The following is a 21218-nucleotide window of genomic DNA, read 5'->3' as shown; positions in this document are numbered from 1 at the left end:
GACAAGTATGTTGAAAACTGCTTCCTCTAGAAGTTATCCTTGTTCTCGAATCATAGGAACAAGAACAGGGTGATGCAAACCAAAGGCTAAGTGGGCAATTGGTATGGCAACTACTACCTAGCCCATCGTGACAATCAGGTCCAGACACCTTAAGGGGAGGACAAGAAGGTTTAAACTCAACAAACTAAACAGTTAAACCAAATGATTACTATGCTATTTTACTCTAAGAGTATATCAAGTAAGATCTTTTATGAAAGCTTGAATGCATTGAACTGAATAGTCATTATGAGCTAAGTATACAGGTTATGGTTATGAAGGGGGTGTGTGTGTGTGTATAAAAAATTGAAACTAACTGTGGTGCAACATCAGCAACACCTCCTCTCAGGCAGAGGGGGGCTACCTTTCCAAACAGATAAGCCTGACTTCAAGCACCTAGCCTTTGTTCAGTCCAGGAAAAATAATGAGACACCATCACAGCAAATGAGAACAGCTTAAAACCAAAAAGAAAACCCCAGTCTTTGGAAACTAAGCAAGGGGGAACTTTTCCACATGGGGGGGGAGGGGGAGAGATACTAAAGGAAAACTCTGCAAACGCTTTTAAAATGGAAGAGGTTTGAACTAAAGAGCATCCAGAACTTAGATGAAAGTCTTTTTGTGGGAGACTGTTCATGAACGCTGGATCCCTCCTGCAGCTAGGATCTATGCTGGGAAACTTTTAAGAGAATAGGGTAACTATTATTAGACAAAAAGATTTTATCTAATATGAAAGTGTAAAGCCTGAGCTTGCATCTGTTTATTTTCTATGTAACTTGTATATGTTTGCTTTCCTTACTATTTCATCTTTGAATCTGTGTTTTTCTATTAAATAAACTTTTTGTTTATTTTTACCCCAAGCAGCTCTCTAATGTACAAATGGTGTAGAGTATGTATGCCAAAATAAGCTAATAACAGGGGGGCAGGCTTCATGCCTTGGGTGTGACACACCAGAGGGGAATGATCTGAGTATCTGGTATCTAAGAACTTATGGGGAGGATGTATTTCGGGAGATCTGGAATTGGAAGGTTGGTGTCACTCAGCAAAGAGTAACTAGGCTGGTGAGAGCCAGGATGAGACCTTATGCTTGAGGTATACTGGTGTCAGGGAACTGAACCAACACAAAGGCTCCCAAAGTTACAGGACAGGCAATAACAGAACCCCTTACTGGTCTGGGTGGACCCCAAAACATCACACCCACTAGCTGGTCTCTGCCAGCGGTAAAATCCCACAATGCCCAGTAACCTGCCCATAAATTGCACTTTCTTCCTAACTCCAAGAATGGCTTATCCTCTGAAACAGGAGCGTTTACATCCCTTTTAGAAAATACACAATTACATTAGATGAAAAACTATGTCCACAATTTCCATATAAATGGAGAAATATTTTTGAATCCTTCTAGGCTCTTTTTCAATTACATATTGTGGCAATGAGTTTCACAGGTAAATTTAATTTTTATATGTAAAATAATTAAACTCGTTGCCTTTCAGTTTAATGGAATGTCTCTTGATCTTCTATTATGAGAAAACAGCAAATAAGAGCACTCAATTCACTTTTCTCCTTGACATTCACTGTTTTGCATACTTCTAACATACTCTCTCAACCTCTCCTGTCTGAACTAAATATTCCCAATATTTTCACTGTTTTAGAAGACCTTTCATGCCATAATTATTTTTATCCTCTATCTCCTGTGTTTTGCTATATTCTTTTTGAGATAGGATGACCAGATCTCTATACAGTAATTTAGGTGAGAGTTATGTAATTTATACAGTGGCATTATAATACATTTTTTATCCAATTTCTTATGCGATTTTTTACATCTTAATATATGGCTTAAACTTTTTATACATTCTAATTTTTGTCTTTTATGTCCATGCAATGTGATACTTGCCTCCTCCCATGGGGACATCTCCAGCCTTTTGAGTACCTCCCTTGTGTGGAGCTCCAGAATATCCAGATTAGAAGGAACTTTGGTTGTATGATCTCGCAGTTTCCTCACTTTTCTTCTGGAATGGTGAGGAGAGGTTGCTTCATGTGAGGATCGTGAAATTGGGCACATACCAAGAATTCCCTGAGTTTTAACTGGTTTGCTGTTCTCCTCCTTTAATTGAAAACAAACATTTCAGAGGGGTCTGTCAGGGACAAGTCCACACATTTAATTAGGGTTTCCCGTTTACATAAATGAATGAAAAATCATAAAATAACAAAACTGTAGGTCTTTTGGGGAGGTACTGTATTTTCTGATGGATCTGTACAGCATTTAGCAGGAGACCCCTCTCCTAATTGGGGCCTTTAGGTGCTACCACAACATAATGGCCACCACATACAATTGTTAGGGCAGGCTGTTTGTAACAGTGGTCAAAATTTCAGATACGATGATTTTTCTGTTTGCACCTGATTTTTCTGTGTGTCCGTGATCCAACCCAACCATCCCCACAGCGCTCCCCCTTTAAATGGCATTCCTGTGATTTTACACATCATTTCCTCCTAAATCCGGTGACTCTTACTAAATTTACTTTTACTGTGATTTAAAAAAAAAAAAAATTGCCATGACAACTCTGCTGCCTTAACCACTGTTTACACTAAAGAATTACAGGGCATATACCCACTACACTCACCAGACCACTACTCTCCTTGGTTTCCAGCACTGCTCTCATCACAAGACTATGTTCATTTCAAAGAGACTAGGAACCCTAACCACTGAAGGGCTAAGTAGTAAAGTAACACAATATGCCCAATACAAAATACAGAGAAGGAAAAATGAAGGAAAAAGAAAAGATTGTGATATACCAGACAAAAGAGCAGAAAATGTTCAAAAGAAATGGACAGATTGGGGAGAAGCAAGGAAACAAAACACTAAAATCTAAGAAAATACAGGGCTCTCAAAAGTACAACACTACAACAGCATAATCTAAAAAAAAAAAATTGTAAATATTTAAAAACTAGAACTCTTAGAAGTTTTCACTTGCTTTTGAAAAGATTTAAGTTTTCTAAATTTTAAAATAAAGATTATACAATTTAAAATTGCTATGTTTTTGGTTAATCGGAAATACTAGCAGTTAGACAACTGCAAAAAAATTTTCCACCTGGCCTTCTACTTTCAAAAATAAATGGCAAGGACAATAAGAAAGTGACACTGCAGAAAATAATGACACTAAAGTTGCAACTACTGTAAAGCTACGAGGCTCAAAGTGATCAAGTACCCTTTTTGTAAATATGGCAGCTTTTAAAATAATTAAAGGATACAAGAGAAACACAGTAACCTGTGTGCAGTTCAGTAATGTCTTCCAGTCTTACCTCTACAGAGCGAATCACTTTAGAGAGCTCTTTAATGAGATGCCCCGGCCTAACATTGTCTGGAATTTCAAAGGCATGTTCTGTTACAAGCTGTATGTGAAAAGTGGAAAAAGATAAAATAAATTATACTAAGATAAAAATCAAGCCTACTATAAAGTAGATGAAACTATGAAAAGCCTAGATTCAAAGAAAATCTATTCAAATTAAGCCAGAGTACTTACTGGTAATAGTTAGAGTAAATTGCCAGTATGAATGAATATACATGCAGGGGAATCCAGTCAGAACTCTAGAAAGCAGCACTACATGTTTGGTCTCAAGGATATTTAAGGGAGTGCATCATCATCAACTATCCATCAGCTCTTTCCATTTTATCAAAATCCTTAGCAAAGAATCTAAAGAAGTGGGGACAGGAAGCCATACTGACAATCTATTTAACTGACTACTTGTACTGGAAACAACTTCTCTTTCTCCTTTGAGTATGGTCAGTATGGAACCCTACTTGGGGAGATTACTAATAGTAACAACGTTAAAAGCAGGTGGGGTCTGAAGAGAATTCAGTTACATTAAGGTCACAGCACTAATTTGAATTGGGTCTAAGATCTAAAAGACAAATCAAAAGCAATGCTGAGTAAATGCATGAATTGATCTCCAGGCAGCATCCTTGTATATTTCAGTGATGGAGCCTATTTTAAACCTGGTAGAGCATGATCCAAGGCCTTATGGTATTGAAAAGCCTGCAAGGCCATAATAGTATATGTTCACTTTAATTCATTTAGATAATATCTGAACATAGATGGGTTTTCCCCATAGGTTTATCTTCAGTCAGTATAAGCTGTCTAAATGACCTACATGAAGGCTTAGTTCTAGCTAATTAACTGAGCATTTGCTTAACATCTAAACTATATAACATAACTTCTCCAAAGAGCCACATATAGGAAAAAGCACACCTATACAGAATTACTGGGATGAAATCAGAGACCACATTAGTTAAGAACTGATGCCTTCCTTCTTTACGAAACACACTGTATGGAAAAAATCAGCCATCAGCCTGTACTAATTTTATATTCCTGGCACCTTTTTGAGAATTCAGTTTTCTTTAGATAGTTGGAAAGAGCAGGCTCTCCTTTAACAGATGATGCAATATAATACATAGCTGTGAGGTTAAAGCTGTATTAACATCATGATCATTGATTTTATGGAAAATATTAAATTGACTGCTCTGCAGTTACTTACCAGTAACTGCTGTTCTTCGAGCAAGCAGTGCACATTGGGGCTACTCACTCCTTCCACCCCATCCCACCGGATGATTCAAGGGAGGAGTGGCCCCAACTGCCCTTCAGTTCCTTCCCTAATTTCACATTTATTTACTTGAGGCCTTGTCTACACTCGAAAGCATGTGCCGATACAGCTAATCCAGGAAACTCGAGTAGTGGAGACAGTTTATACCAGCAAAAGAATTCATTTGCTGGTATAGTTTATACCAATCCCCCAAGCAAAATAAGCTACGCCAGCAAAAGGACTTCGTTGCCAGTGTAACTGCATCTACACTAGAGTTATTGCTGGCATAGCTTTGTCAGGCAAGGATGTGATTTGTTTCACACTCCTAACCAACAAATCTATGTCAGCAAACCTTAAGTGCAGAACCAAACCTGAGACTCCAAAGAAGAGGGAAAGGTGGGATATGCAGAGGCAACATTCGAAGAACAGTTACTGGAAGAAACCTCTTTCTTCTTTGAGTGGCCTCTGTATACTCCCACTTGGAGTTCAGCAAGCATTACAACCCCCCTAGAAAAAGGGGCTAAGGCATTCTAGGTAAACAAGGATTGCAAATCTACCACACAAAAAACAAAAACAATAACAACAATGCATCCGCTGTAGATGGCAGGCCAAGCTAATATTGAAAATGACCACAATTTCATCCTCCAATCCTTTTCAACATTTCTATGCAGCCACTAAGTGAACTGGTCAGACGCATGGACTCAAGTGCCAGCAATATGCAGATGATACACAGCCCTACCTATCCTTCACTACATATAACCACATTACCACCATTAAGATGACCCAGTGTATAGATGAGATGAGCTCACAGATGAGGAACAGCTGGCTGAAGCTGAATCCGAGCAAGAAATGGATGATGCAAGTGGGCAGATGAAAACATACTAAAGTGTAGATACCCACAGTGAAGTCTCCTTTGACCGAAGGCACACATCCACAACTGGTCAATTCATTCTGTAGTTTAGGATTACTCTTGGATTCCTTGGAGACACTAGACTCTTACACAGCAGTATCGTGAGTAGCTCTTTTTATCATCTCCAATTGGCTAGCAGACCTCTTCCCATCCTGGCAGATGAGGACCTGCCCTCAGTTATTCACACCTTTGTCAACTCTCAGATGGAATAAGCATGCCAATATATCTGGGCAAGAAGCTTTCAGCACTTTGGAAGCTCCAACTAGTACAGAATGTTGCAGCACATCTTTTTAGCAATACACGCTACTGTGAGCGCATCAAACCTGACCTCTGCTCCCTACACTGGCTTCCCATAAAATAGTGAATTGAATTTAAGGTCTTGATCCTCATCTTCAAGGTACTCCATGGTCTGAGCCCAAGATATCTAAAAGACCACCTAAAGCTCTAGGATGAAGACTGAGGCGGACAACTTTGCTCCTCTCGTGCAATGGAACTCTACACAATAAAGGTAAATCTCATCTGTGCAGGGAGACAGACCTTTCCCAGAGACCACTCCAAAAAAAGTGGAATGAATTCTCCCAGGAACTAAAGACCATCACACATCTTCCCACCTTCCACTCCAAGTGCAAGGCATATTTCTTTGACCTTTCCTTCTCTAACATACATACCAACATGTATATTTTATAAAACCTTAACAAGACTGGCCCCTGCATATATTTCTCCCCCTGGAGAGGATAAGAGAACAAACAACATGTGACATTGGTCATCTTGCTTAATACACTATAATACACTTATACACTATAATACACTTAATACACTATAATATACACTTAATACACACTCAGATACAACAGTGCTGAGTGCAGTAAGAACCTATATGGAATCACCTTTGTCTGGCTTCTCCTCATCCATCCCTCCACGAACACAAGTTGATGCCACAACATTCTGTTTTGTTACGAGCACGTTCTTTCCATTTCTGGCCAAAGTGTTTTGTCACAGGATTGGCCCAGCACGTTTTCGGTATGCCCAGTGGTCGCTTGTGGTCTCTGGGGATTCAGTCACTGATGCAGGTTGTTCACCTATTGTCTGTGGACTACCTGACCAGCCCATCTCCTCTTTCTGTTATACATCGCCTGCACTACATCAGTCACCTCTGTATGCCTTCTGATCACCTCATTCAATATGTGATCATGGAGCGATACCTTACACATTCACCTTTCCATTGACCTCTGAGTGACAGTGAATTTTTCTTCCTCCGCTTTTGATGAAACTTGCCCACCCCGCCTGTCTCCTCCTACTGCATTCCCCTTCAAATGAGTTGTCTCTGTTCAGCTGCTGACCCAGGTAAATATATTTGTTGACCTCCTCAATTACTTTGTTTACAGTGATGATTCCTGCTGCACAATGCTCATTCTGCATCCACTTAGTCTTCCATGTGTTCATTTCCAACCCGATATCATGCGAAAGTGTTTGTAGTTGCTGCAATTTGTTCTCCAGTTCTGCGGTGTCCTTTGCCAATATTACAGTCGTCAGCGAAGAGAAGATGCATTAACTGTTCTCCGTCAATTCTGAGTAGAATCTCCTTCCTTAGAGGTTTTTAAGGTCAGGCTTGACAAAGCCCTGGCTGGGATGATTTAACTGGGATTTGGTCCTGCTTCGAGCAGGGGGTTGGACTAGATGACCTTCTGGGGTCCCTTCCAACCCTTATATTCTATGATTCTATGATTCCTTCTTCCCAGTACAATTTTTTGAACAGTGACTCCAGTACTGCTGAAAACCGCTTCGGTGACACACTCATCTTGTCTGACTCCTCTACGTATAATAATAACGCACGGGATATTGAATAATGTTATCCCTGTTGAACAACTGCAATGAATTTTTTCCAGCAGGTCAATGTACCTCGGGTCAATTCAGATTTTGTTGAGCACGTTTTGTACAGCTTTAATCTCCACTGCGTCAAATGCCTTTTTGTAGTCGACAAATGCAAGACACAGTGGTACTTTGTATTCCTTGCATTTTTTGACGAGCTGCCTAACTGAGTGGATGTGATCAATTGTCGAATACCCTGAGCAGAAACCAGCTTGTTCTCTGCTTTCATGCATCTCAAGATCCTTCTTAACCCAGTTGAGTATGATGCAGGTGAAGACCTTATAAACTTGTGAGAGGAATGTGATTGGATGGTACTTGCTCAATTCTTCTGGATTGTCTTTCTTCATCGATAGTATTGTTTTTGATTTCTTCCATGCATCTGGAACACACTATTGATGTAGATGGTGAACCACTGCGCCAACGCTTTGAAGAGAGTATCTTCCCCTGCTTTGAGATATTCCAGCCAATCATCCTCCACTCCTGGGCTCCTTCCTTCTCTTTATGTTAAGAACTGCGTATTCAATTTCTTCCCAAATAACGCCACAAACTTCTTCTGTAGCCTGCTGCCTTGATGGCGTACGCTGGACACGGATATGTGAGGACTAGAGATCACTGTAGAATTTTGTACATATTTTGTTCATCTTGCTCCTTTCTGACGTCCTTTCATCATTTTCATCTTTCAGGGCTGCTGGAATAACCTGTTTCAGCCTAACATCTCTTTCTACCCTCTTCAGACTCATTCTTTTTGGCCACCTCTCTCAATTTCTTCTTTCTAAATCCTCTACGTTCTAAATGCATATGCTCTGGCAAGTCTATATGGAATGGAACAGAGGAATTCCCAATTCCAATCTAAGAAAAAGGGAGTTTGTCAGGAACACTGGGTGTTGTTTGACCCTGAAGTGACCTCTCTAGCAGAACAGGAGACAATGGATATTTTCCTTGGTAACAAAGAGGTCTAGTCTGGTCATAGTCTTTACACAATACATAATGGCAGAGAGACCTAACGAAGACATTTGTGTTTTTGGTCGATGAGTCTCTGGTCTTCGTTAAAGGGAGGAATAGTTTCACGCTAGACAAATGGCATTCAATTCCAGAACCATAATGTGGAGCTTTCACCTCCACCAGAGTCCATAATTCTTAAAAAGGCTAGATAACAAGATGAAGGTCCCAAGTCTGCCATCTGGAAATATTACTGTAAATGGTAAGGGATGTGAGAAAGGAATTCTCTGATCAGCATGTGTTAGATCACTGAAGATACAGAAAGTGAAGTGAGACGTAAGTGACTCAGGAGTAAGCAGCATCAATGAATCATGGCTCCTGTCTTCTGGAGGCTGTATGTGTGGCCCAGGTAAAGATATCACCCAGTTACACTGTTAAAGAACCTGTTTGTGGACCAAAGTTTGGAGACACACAAATACTCTGACATCTAAGATGGATGAAGTCAGCATAGGAAGGTTCTCTGGTATTTTTTAAAGCACAGTTTTAAAAAGAAGCATCTCATGGACATTTGCGACTAGTTGGACTGATAAAGAGCTAGAATTTGTCCCCTGGAAAAGGTGATACAATCTCAATGTCACCTTACAGGTAGCAATCTTTATTTGCTGTGGCTGAGGAACATTATTCACTAACAATTCTGAAGAATTGGTACTATATATCTGGGGTTCCCAACTGAGATTAAGAAGTTGAATGCCTTCCCATTGGCCATTGTTGCTATCCGAGTACTCAGGTACAGGTAAATTTAAAATAATAGGAGAAGATTTCTGAGGCATCTGTGCCCAAAGCAGATAATCTTTAGTTTATGCATAGGAGACAAAGACCAAGGTCTTCCTGGCACCATAACAGAATAGGTTCTAGGACCAAAGTACCAGTTTTGCCAGCACAAGAGGACCTAATCTGATTGGAACACAGACCTCTGGTGCTAAGGCAATGGGATTCCAGGAGTGGCTGCCAAATGTATTAATTAACTGATTTATTGCGGTTTCCTAGTGGCTCAAGAGATGTCACACCGATGATGTTGTTAGGATATAGGTATGCAGGCCTGTCTGCAAAGGCCTAGACTAAGAATTTAGGCTTATTCTTATCACTTAGCTAGTTATAGAGTTATAAAAGAAAGAATCAAAATCGCTGTCTGCTGGTGTAAGGGCCTTCTCTTACTGTGACAGTCTGAGGCCCTCTTCTTAGGCTAAGGCCTTTGGCTAAGCAGCAGAGGCAGCCATAAGCTGGGAAGTGTGCGGTCACATGCTCACATTCCAAACTAGTCTAACAGAAATAAGGTGCTATTGGGTTGTTAGGAACACAATCCTGTCCTGATAGTGCCTGTCGCCTCCAGAGAAAGGGAAGTGCCTAGAAAATGTAAAAGGAAACTTAGTTTGATAGCATCCTGTCTGGCAAGAACTCACTTATCAATAGCTGAGATGTGAAATCCTCACTTCTCTACTGTTTTGTCATTCTAGTTCCCACTTTGCTATTGTTTATTTGCATGGTCTCTGTCTGGTTCTGTGATTGTTTCTGTCTGGTGTATAATTAATTTTGCTGGGTGGTGGGATATAACTGATTAAATAATCATGTTACAATATGTTAGGATTGGTTAGGATTGGTTAGTTACATTTCAGGAAAATGATTGGTTAAGGTATAGCTAAGCAGAACTCAAGTTTTACTATAGTCTGCAGTCAATCAGGAAGTAAGGGGGGGAAAAATGGGAACAGGGAACGGGGGGGAATTGGAATCGTGTTTTGCTAAGGGGGGGAATGGGAACAGGGACACAGGTAAGGCTCTGTGGTGTCAGAGCTGGGAAGGGGGACACTAAGGAAGGAAACTGGAATCATGCTTGCTGGAAGTTCACCCCAATAAACATAGAATTGTTTGCACCTTTGGACTTTGGGTATTGTTGCTCTCTGTTCATGCGAGAAGGAACAGGGAAGTAAGTGGGTGAAGGAATAAGCCTCCCAACAGATGTCATCATGAAATTCAGTCAACCCGAAGGGACCTGTGGACCTCAACCTCAATATTGACAATGCTAGAACCTTGGCAATGAATTAGGTTGACCTAAAGACCTCAGTGCTGGACTCGTCCAGATAAGACTGGGGAGATGGATGTTGCTTAAGCTGGACACAGAGCCACTTAAGGCTAGGGGATGTCCAAAGTCAGTGTTGAACTTGATCACAACTAGACTTAGTCTGAAGAGCCTCCCTTGATAGAAAGGGAGTGTGAGGCAGCACTCTGGCTCTTGCAAGTCATCCATATGATACCTGAGCCCAATAGGTAGCATTTCTTCTTTATTCTTCAAACTGAAGAAACCTGTACTGTTAATTTAACAAAAAAGAAAACAGCCGACAAAAGGCAGAACCAAAAAGCACAAAACAGATAAGAAACATCAATGACACTGTATATGATTCAACCTCTCTACACCTTTGATGGTTAAAAGGGAACTGAAGGGTGGGTGTGGCCATTACTCTTCCCTTTTATACCCATTGAATCCTTTGTGGGGGGAGAGGGAGAGAAGGGGAAAATGGCCCCAACTGACACTGCTCGCTAGAAATATTCCAAAGCTGCTATATCCCAGAAGTGGGATACACAGAGGGCACTCACACACCAAAAACAAAAACAAACCACTTTCTGTGAAAAATTACAATTCAAACTTCTCCCAGTTTTTAGCTTACTGTGAATATTCAAAAAAGGCCTGAGAGGAGATGGTTATGCAGTGATTAGTTTCACAGAAGCATGGATAAGTGGGCCTGAAGCCAAAGAGGTCCCCTCTTGAGCTTTCAGCTAAGCCTGTAGACCAGACCAACAACCATAGTGGGGGGGGGGGGGGGAGAATAGAGAATAAAGTGTTGAACCCCAAATCTCCCCACAAAATCAGTACTGTTTTCTTTGGGGGGGTAGGAGGGGGTGTCAGGACATCTTTAGTTTATGTGTCCTGTGTTTTTCCTTCTCCCTTTACTGCTCTAAATAATTTGGTCTTCAGAGCTTCTTGTTTCAACTAAATGGGGGGGAGGGGGAATCAAATCATTCAGCAAAGGGAGGGAAAACAAGATCTCAATCTTTCCTCCCCCACACAGAGTAACTTTGCTAGAGATGGGGCTAACAAATATAATACTTTTTTCAGAGGGGTTCCCAGTGTACTAATGTATTTAGGGTCTCCCCATATTCATTTCTGGATAGTTTAATCTCCTTTAGAGCACCTACAAGGAGCCATTTCTGTAGATAAGCTTTTAAAGGCTACTAGGTCTAAGTTACTGTGCACCATATGTGCAAAATGTGGAGGAAAACAAAAGCAAATTCTAAATCAGAATACATTTCTGCCAAATTCTGATCATCTCTGCAGTACAGAAGTGATATCAGTGGACACACAAAGTATGTTGTGCCAACATGCAATAATAATTTCACATGGGGAAACTTCATGTGATTGCCGTCTAACTCCTTTATCATATACTGGAAAGAGAAAGCAGGATTAAATGCAATCCCAAGAGTTAAATATAGTAATTGGTCTATAATGACGGATAGTGTCATACAATATAAAACCATCTCAGATAGCTTTCCCCCAAACCATCCATCCATAATTTCTAGCAAGTTTTCCAATACTTACGAATGGATGAAAGATCTATAAAATGGCACTACACTCTAAAAGGATTCAGACTTTCATGTAGTTTTAAAATTAAAAACAATTCACTAAAACAAACGAACAAACAAATACACTTGCACTTACTTCTTTTTTCATCCATAACTTTAAAGCACTAAGTAAAGCCTTCACTCCTTGGACTAAGAAGTTCTGGGGCTGGAAACCATCTTCCCTCAGTTCTAAAAAGGACAGAGGTTTCAGTTTATAAGCATATTACAATGTAAAACCACAAATCAGGTACAGACCTCTCAACCTTTAATAAACCTGCCAATGTATTACACTACCAACAAAACATGCGACAAACAACTGAAATGTAGTACTCTATGTGTTTATGTACATCAAACCATAAGAAAGAATGTTTTAAAGTACAAAATCTGTTTTCAAGGATGGCTTCTTACTGCATGAAACAATTACATGAGTTTTGCAATGTGTTACAGGTTACTTAGGGCCGGGGGAGCAGCATACAACAGATTGCACAACTGGTTTAGAGAAAACATCCTAGATGACAATTTATGCTGAAACAATCTTTACTTTCTAGTTCAACACCACACAAGTGTTCCACATTTTTACTAGTTGGGGCTACAAGAGTGGTGTGAATGGACAGTCTCAATACAAAAACGCCTCAATTAAATTCACCCACATAAAATTAATGCAATTCAAGCCAGCTGCCTTATGCCACCCCAAATCTCTGCCATAATCCCAATCAATGACACACATACACACAACATTAATATGGTCTCCCCTGCAGTGAGTGGCCACCCTCTTCTTCCCTTAAGGATGATGGCTGCTGCTGCTGGAGTGCAAAGACTCCCAAAGGCTGCTACAGCTCCTGGGGGCTGCAGCTCAATCTTTCCTTTCCCTCTCTTCCCTATAGCAGAACTGCCTATGATGAAAGGAGAGCTGGCCAGAAAGACTCAGCAGGTTTTATTCCTCCTGCCCTGCCATTAACAGATAGAGTGGGTGAGGAGGGAGGTGGCTGCTGGGTCAACACCTTCATGGGGAAGAAAGGAGCAGATCTGGCCTAGAGCTGCTGTGCTCTTTCTGCAATGCAAATGTATTCCATGACTGTGGCACTCTGTACCTCAAAACAGCACCCTGAAACCCCCATATTCACCACTATCATATAATTATGATATGTTACATACAAAATATGCCTTGTGAGATATCATTTTAGAAAAGTCTTGATTTGTTGAACATTAATACCTGTTGGATTGTATGTGTTGTCATTCTGTGTGAAGTTGTGAAGTTTTGTTATGTGTATGTTACTGAGGTATGTTGTGATGTTAGGAACACCCACCACCACCCTTTCCAAGTACAACATGGAGTAGCCTGATGGGCTGATGGCTCATTAAAAAGAATCCACTATCCCAGGAACTGTATACAATGGAGATTTCTCAGAGAGAGCATGTGGACAATGGAGAATGCTTGACCAATGGGGGAGGACCCCCACCTCATGAGGATAGATCTCTCCAGAAAACTGGAAGAAATTATAAAGGAGGGGAGACACATTATGACTTGGCTTCACTGACCCCACAACTCAACACCTGAAAACATGCCTGGGGGACAAAGACTTTGAACAGGTGAGGGAGTCCTGGGCTGGAGGAGAATTCCAGCCTGTGTATTGAAGATCTGTGACCACTTTGTACTCTCTATCAGGACAAGACACTGCTTGATTCAAATCCTGTCTAGTTTATAGAACTTAGACTGCAAATTTATGTTATTTCTTAGGTAACCAACCTTAATCTCTAAGTTTACTACTTATAATCACTTTAAATCTCTTTCTGTAGTTAATAAATATGTTTTATATTTCACCTAAAACAGTGTGTTTTGGCTGGGAAATCTCAACTCAAAATACCAAGGCTAGTGCATGTCCTGTCCACATTGAGGGAGATGCGGACTGGGTAATGAACTTACATTCGTCAGGCTTCTGACCAGTACAAGGCAGTACTGTTCTGGGGTGCAAGGCTGGGGAGCTGGGGGGAATTGGCTGGAGCCTCTCTATTGTTGGTTCATGAGTGGCTGGGAGAAGCATTCATGTAACTCTGTTGGGTGTGTCCCTGCCTGTGGATGTCTCTGTAAGTGCAGTACCTGCCAGAGGTTTGTAGCTTGTCAACAGCATCACAGTGTGAGAGGGATACCCCAGGTTGGTGGGGCAGAGGGCTCAGCGGTCCCACAGTTCAGGTTGCACCCCGGGAACCCCGTCACAATGATACAGTACAGTTGAGAGCTCTGTTTAGGAGAGCAATCAATGATTTTAAAGTTCTGATTGTGAAACAGATCAGTTTAATGCATGTTACAACACTCATAGTACCACAGAAGTACCTCTGTCCAGCAAATTGTACAAATTAGTTCAGCACTGAAACTTGGCATGAAAGGTTTCTGTTCATATACTGATCTTGTTTTTCTAAAAGGAGATTTTTATTGTCATAGCAAAATGACAGAATGAGCATTATACATGAAGAATGTGACTCTCTCCAAGTCTTAAAAATATTGATCCATAAAGAGGCAAAAGATCAAAAAGAACCTCATACCAAATGGCACATTGTCTATTCATAAAAGGAATTTTATTGGGATGAGGTGGTTACTCACCCTGTGCATTAACTAAGGTTCTTCAGAATGTGTCCCCCCATGTGTCCCTCCAAGGTAGGTGTGGCAGCGCCCCCTGCACCTGAGACAGGAGATCTTCATCAGCAGCACCTATTGGACTGCACATGCACACCTCCCCTTTCTTGCGCTCTGAGCAGGATGTATATAGAGCACTGTGAGGTCCAACTGCCCTCCAGGTCCTTCTCTGCCACAGAGCCTATGTGTTGGCTCTGAAGAAGAGGGGAGGAGGGCAGGTAATGGAGCACTAATAGGGACACACACCTCAAAGAGCTTCAGTTACTGCACAGGGTGAGTAACTTTTTCTTCTTCTTCTTCAAGCGATGTCCCTATGGATGTTCCACTGTAGGTGACGAAGAAGCAGTGCCCCTAATTGGAAGGCTAGGGCTTTGAAGCAGCATTTATTTCAAATGATAAAACAGTATGTCCTAGGAAAGTGTCTGCTGTGGTGTCATGAGTAAAGGTGTTGTGATGGACAAAAGTGTCTGTTGATGCCCATCTGGCCACTTTGCAAATGTCAACAATGGGAACATTACTGAGAAAGGCAATGAAGGTGGAAAGCGAGCAGGTGGAATGTGCTCTAATTGATTGTGTAGTTGGTAGGACAGATGTATACGCTGCAAGATCCATTTGGAAAGGCATTGTTAGATGGCTGTGTCCCTGGATCTTTCGGTCCGTGAAAGGAATAAACGTGGTGATTTTCAGAAAGATTTAGTCCTGTCCAGGCAGAAAGCTAATGGCATAGAAGGCATAGAGTAGTGGTGCATCCCATGTGATGAGGAATGCATCTCCCAGAGATACGTGTCCCAGTCCCGCTCTCGAGCGCAATTGAGGACAGTGGGCATTTTGTGGTGTGTCAAAAAGATCTATGGTGGGGAATCCCCAGCAGTTGAAAATGAGCTGAAGGATTAGTGTATCCAGTTCCCACTCACGGTCGTGGGAGAATCTCATGCTCCATGAGTCCGCAGTGCTGGCAGTGGTAGCAGCGGTGGCGGCCGGGAGCCCCAGGCCCTTTAAATCGCCACCGGAGCCCCGGGGCTCCCAGCTACTGCTGCCATTACCGCAGCAACAACTGGTGGCAGTAGCGACGGCTGGGAGCTCAGGGGTTCCTGCTGCAATTTAAAGGGCCTGGGGCTCCGGCCACTGCCGGGCACCCCAGGCACTTTTAAATTGCCAGGCCCCGGGGAAGCCACCCCTTTTGGCTCTCCTCATCAGCGGCACTGCCGATACAGTCAGCTGTGTACTGGCTCTTACCGATATGCTGGACCGGACCGGCTTACTTTCACCTCTGGCTCTAGGAGGTTGAGCTGTAGGGTGGATTCGATTAAGGACCATCTGTCCTGCACTGTATGATTGCGAAGGTATGCTCCCCAGCTGTTTAGAGAGGCATTGGTTGTTAGAATCATCGTCAGCGCTGGTTGGAAGAAAGGATCCCTGACACAGATGTTCTTGGACTGTGTCCATCAGAGTAGCGAGTCCTTGACTCTCATCAGCATGGATAAAAGTTTGTGGAGGCTGCGTCTGTGAGGGACATATACTGTACGGAGCCATGCCTGAAAACACTGCATATGTAACCGTGCATGCTTTACCACAAAAGTGGCGGCTGCCATGTGGCCAAGTACAAGAGACAAGTCCTGGCAGAGATCTGGGGGCAGGCTTGTACTTTGGATATAAGATCCACTATAGTTGAGAATCTGAGAGTTAGAAGGAAGGCTCCGGCTTTTATGGCATATAATTGTGCACCAATGAACTCCAGATGTTGTACTGGCATTAAAGTAGACTTCTCTAGGTTCACACAAAGGCCTAGATTCATAAAAAGGTCCATTGTCACCCGGATGGTGCGAAGAGCCTCCGTTTCGGATGGGGCCTTGAGAAGACAGTCTAAGTATGACAACGCCTTATTTCCTTAGGTAGGCAGCGACTACTGCAAGAATTTTGGAGACTACACAAAGGGCCGTCAACAGTCCAAAAGACATTACCTTGTACTGATAGAGGGCGGTGCCCATGGTGAATCGGAGAAACTGTCTGTGGGCAGAGTGTACTGCGATATGGAAAAATAAGTCTTGGAAGTCAAGGGTGGAGAACTAGTCCTCGTGTTCCCAGAGCTGGGATAATGGTGGAGGGGGTAAACATCTTGAAGCGCTGCAGTTTGACAAACTTGTTTAGGTTTCAAAGACCAGGATCAGTCGCCAGCCACCGGATTTCTTCTGGGCCAGGAATAAAGGGAGCAGAAACCCTGTCCTCTGTGTTGGGAAAGGACCAGCTCTATGGCTCCCAGTTGCAGAAGAGGATTTATTTCTTCTTGTAGAAGGGGTCCATAAAAGGGGTCCCTGAAGAGGGATGGAATATCCTTTCCAACAATTTCTAGAACTCACTTATCCGAGGTGATTAGGCTCTATGTTGGAAAGAACGGAGCTAAACAGTTGCCAAACTAATGGGATGTTGAAGATGGTTGGTATGACTGGCACAGGGGGAGGCTTCTTGGGCGCTTCGATCACACCTTCAAAATTGTTGCTTGGCTGGAGGTTTGTGAGAGGTAGCCCCTTGAGGAGTGGCCTGTCTGCGTTTCGTAGGGGGCTTTTGTTGTTGGTGCTGAGTGTCATACTTCAGCTGGGGAGCGTACTGCAGTGGTTGGGATTGCAGGAGAAGATGACACTTTCCCTGGACATCTCCTCAGTGCAAGTGTGTAAATGTTGAGAGCGGAGAGTAGCTAGGGAGTCTTTAAGGGAGTGTAGGGAGTAATCCGTATGCGCTGCGAATAATTTGGGGCCCTCAAAGGGTAAGTCTTCTATTGTGGTTTGTACCTCCTTAGGAAAGCCTGAGAGGTGTAGCCATGATGCCTGCCACAGGACTACAGCAGTTGCGATGGTGCACGCGGCAGTATCCACAGAGTCTAAAGAAGCTTGTAGGGCTATATGGGCCACGAGGTGTCCCTCAGATATACGTGCCTGGTATTGTTCTTTCTTGGTTTCAGGCAGGTCTTGGCGGAGTTCCTCTACCTTGGAGTAGCTGAGGTAGTTGTACTTGGCCATAAGAGCCTCGTAATTCAATATGTGAAATTGGAACATGGCAGATGAATAAGCCTTGCGTCCAAATAAATCTAATCGCTTCAGGTCTCTGTCCCGATGGGTAGATCAAGGTTGATATTGCTGTCTTTTTTCTTATACCCCATTAACTAGGGAATTGGGAGTGGGATGCAAGAAAAGAAATCTCATCTCTTTTGTGGGAACATAATATTTTTTGTCTGCCATTTGCGGTTCAGAGGGATGGACACCAGAGTCTGCCAGAGCACTTTCGTGGGATCGAGTCTCTCTGATAGGTAGGACAATTTTTGCAGAGGAAGGTGTGTGCAGGATATTGAGTAGTGTAGTTTATGTTGCTGATCTTTCACTTCTTCCAGAGGAATCTAGGGCGAGACTGCAATCCCGAGAAATAATTCCTGGAAGTGCCTGAAGTCATCAGCAGCAGTAGGAAATGGGGGCATGACAGCCTTATCAGGGGAAGAAGAAGAGAAATGTAGTCCTGGTGGAGCTTTGTCCTCGTGTTCTTCCTCCTCGTCCAGTACCAGGAGAGGTTCAATCTCTGGTGAGTGAGAGACTGATGGAGAAGGCAAAGGTGCAGGTCTCTGGTTCTGCACCATGGAAGGCTTCCCAAATTGTGCCCTGTATGTTGCCCAAGGAACCCAATATGGCCAATGTGGGGGGAGCAGAACGCGGGATTGCATCCACAGTGGTCCATACCAGGGTTGTACATAGTGAAGGTATCTAGACGAAGTTGTTTGTTCCTGTCTGGAATAAGAAGGCGCGATGGAGCCCTCTTCCTCCTAGTCGCTGGGAAAGGGAGGTACTGTCCTCAGGGGAGAAAGGGAGGAATGTCGTGAGTCTGGAGAGGAGGGGGGAAGTCAGGGAAGGTCACGTCTCCTGGAGTTGGTGTTTTTGCTTAGGCAATATCATATGAGCTGCAGCCAAGTGAAATGACAACCACTGTGGGGCTGAAGTGAGGACACATTTTTAATACCTTGGCTTCAATGTAGATGGCACAGGCATCCTGCATGTAGTAGGCAAAACTGAGCTAGTAGAATTCAGCAGGAATCTTGGACTGTGTTGAAAAAAGCAGCATCAAAACAGATTCCTAGTCCTCAAAACACAGGGCCTTGACTCTCACTTTTGCTTCCAGGATAAATTACAGCAGTTGATTACATCAAAGCTTCAACAGAAAAAATGTCAAGAATTATAGTGTTTTTGGGCAGGGACCTAGTCCTTTATTTACAATGTAAAGCAGATACCAGGCTTTGGGGTGCTATAATAATTAGTAAAAGATTGACTAGAAAATGGGAAGGCAAAGGAGTGGAAGTCCAATTACAGACCAAAGTAGAGTTGAGCAGCAATCACCCACAGGACCCCAGTCATAACTCCTTCAGGGAGCTTCCTGTCTGACAGTCACAAAAGACCTGGGTGGAAGGTGGAGGCAGCCAGTAATGTGCAACTGATCAGGAAAGTGCAGATGCAGTCCTTGTGATCTGATCTCCACTACACAGAGGACCAAGGAGGTCTAGGAAATGAGAAATCCTGGGTTCTGTCTCTTGGATCAGAAGGGCAAGAGTTTCTACCCTGAATGGAGTCTTGAGCACTGCCATCAGTCCAGATCATCAGACTCAGCCCTCTCACCTCCCTAGGCTTCAGAGCCTGAGCTCTAACCTGAGCCCCAACTTCAAAGTGTTATCTACACAGCTATTTTTAGAGTGCCAGCATGAACTCCGCTAGCCTGAGTCTGTCGACCCAGGCTGGAAGGCTCTCTGTTGCAGGTTATGTACACATACTTTCAGAGGATAGACAGGCCCAGGGTCAGGTAAAAGCTCCCCCACCCCCACCATCCACAACCACCCCCCACTTTTTTTTTGTTTTTAATTACCACAAAGAATCAGGAGCAGAAACTAAAGCCTCTATTCTGACTGAATGGGTGATTGTCTCAAGGGAAAAAGCTTTTGTGATACTGTTCAAGATAATGTTTCTTTTCACTAGGTCTTGAGAGGGGAAACCAGGAAAGTTAGTAGATTGGGATTTTTTAAATCTTCGAAGAAACCTTTGTTTGACATGGTAGTGGGTCAGGTTTTAAAGATGTTCTTGAGTCTCTTAGAGAAGATGATCCTGGGTAAGAAGGATTTGTCTGTGGAGTAGGTCTATCTGAGACAGCCCCTCGGGTGGAGTAGGAGAATGTCCTAACCCCAATGGCATGAAAGGAAGACTGATTTCCAGGATGACTGGAAATTCCAACTGTAGCAAAATGAATGAAGCTCCTCTAGCATTTCTAGATAGATTTAGTTAAATCTAAGGACTAACATATCTTTCAAAAATCTTCTACAGACTCAAAATAATTCACCCTCAATAGGGAGCCTGAAGAGGGTTTCGCTTGGAAGAGGTGAACCAAAACCCGCAGTCACACATTTACTTGTGCTAGGGTGTTAAAGACAGACTGACCTGCCAGAGAACTGATGTCATAAGAAGCACTGCAGATACAGCCTAATATCCTCCTGACAGAAGGAAGCTTTTTCTTAGCATCACTCTTTCCAATTGTAGTAGGTTTTGTCTTTTTTTTAGAGTATTCAAAAGGAGTGACTGATTGATTGATTGATAGGGCCATATGAGTTGACAACAAATGCTACTTCAGCATATAAAGTACTGGAGGAGGATTCAAGGCTCCTCTTAAAAACCTCTTTCAATCTTGCAGTCCACAAAGTATTGTGAGGATACTGCGTCATCTAATGGGGACGAGAGCTTGGGTAAAATTTTCAAAAGAGCAGACATAATTGAGAACCCTAAATCCCACTGCCTTTCAATGGGCTTAGGCTCCTAAATCATTTAGGTGCTTTTGAAAAACTTTACAGTTTAGCATAAGGGCCAGTCAAAGCTGAAGTTCAAGAAGGGTGAATCAATTTTGAGGACATGAGCAAAAGATTCCCATGAAAGGGGAAAACGTCAACGGAAGGGAATAAATGAAAAGAATGGACTTCATAATCTTCACCTTATGAAGAAAGCAAAAAAACTTTTAAAATGAATTTGTGCTGGCTGTGTCACTAAAAGTGGAAAAAGAAAAGGAGTATTTGTGGCACCTTAGAGACTAAAATTTATTTGAGCATAAGCTTTCGTGAGCTACAGCATCCGATGAAGTGAGCTGTAGCTCACGAAAGCTTATGCTCAATAAATTTGTTAGTCTCTAAGGTGCCACAAGTCCTCCTTTTCTTTTTGCAAATACAGACTAACACGGCTGCTACACTAAAAGTGGAGTTTACTGCTTCTACAAGGCAAAGAGACGATCACCAGAAACAATATCCCATGTAAGTTACTTGAGCTCTTTAAAGAGGGTTACACTGGATCAAGAATTTCTTCTCAAACACTTAGTTACGACATATAAACACTTCAAGATGATAATGTGAAACCCTGATCTCTTGAAGGAGTCTCTTTGATCAAACTGAATCAAGAAACTCACCAAGACAGACAATAGGAAGAGTCTTACAGAGATACATAATGCATGATGTTATGTATCTTAAATGCTCAATATCTTTGGAAGATAGCTCATTTAGAGTTGAGCTAGAGGAGCTGGAACACA

The 21218-nt window shown here is 42.5% G+C and overlaps 1 protein-coding gene across 1 annotated transcript in view; it reads right to left on the bottom strand.

The window, feature by feature from the left end:
• KDM7A (lysine demethylase 7A) overlaps positions 1-21218 on the bottom strand; it is a 94272-nt gene that overhangs the window by 23844 nt on the left and 49210 nt on the right. Inside the window, exons 10-12 of the mRNA XM_048830868.2 lie at positions 12096-12187; positions 3331-3420; positions 1925-2134 (exon numbers count right to left, since the gene is read on the bottom strand). Of these exons, the coding sequence (XP_048686825.1) occupies positions 1925-2134; positions 3331-3420; positions 12096-12187 (392 nt within the window). The remainder of the gene's footprint in view (positions 1-1924; positions 2135-3330; positions 3421-12095; positions 12188-21218) is intronic.

This window comes from Caretta caretta, chromosome 1 (assembly GCF_965140235.1).
Source record: "Caretta caretta isolate rCarCar2 chromosome 1, rCarCar1.hap1, whole genome shotgun sequence".
NCBI classification, from domain to species: Eukaryota; Metazoa; Chordata; order Testudines; family Cheloniidae; genus Caretta; species Caretta caretta.
Note: the sequence above shows the minus strand (reverse complement) of the source record. Positions and strands in the feature narration are given on the sequence as shown.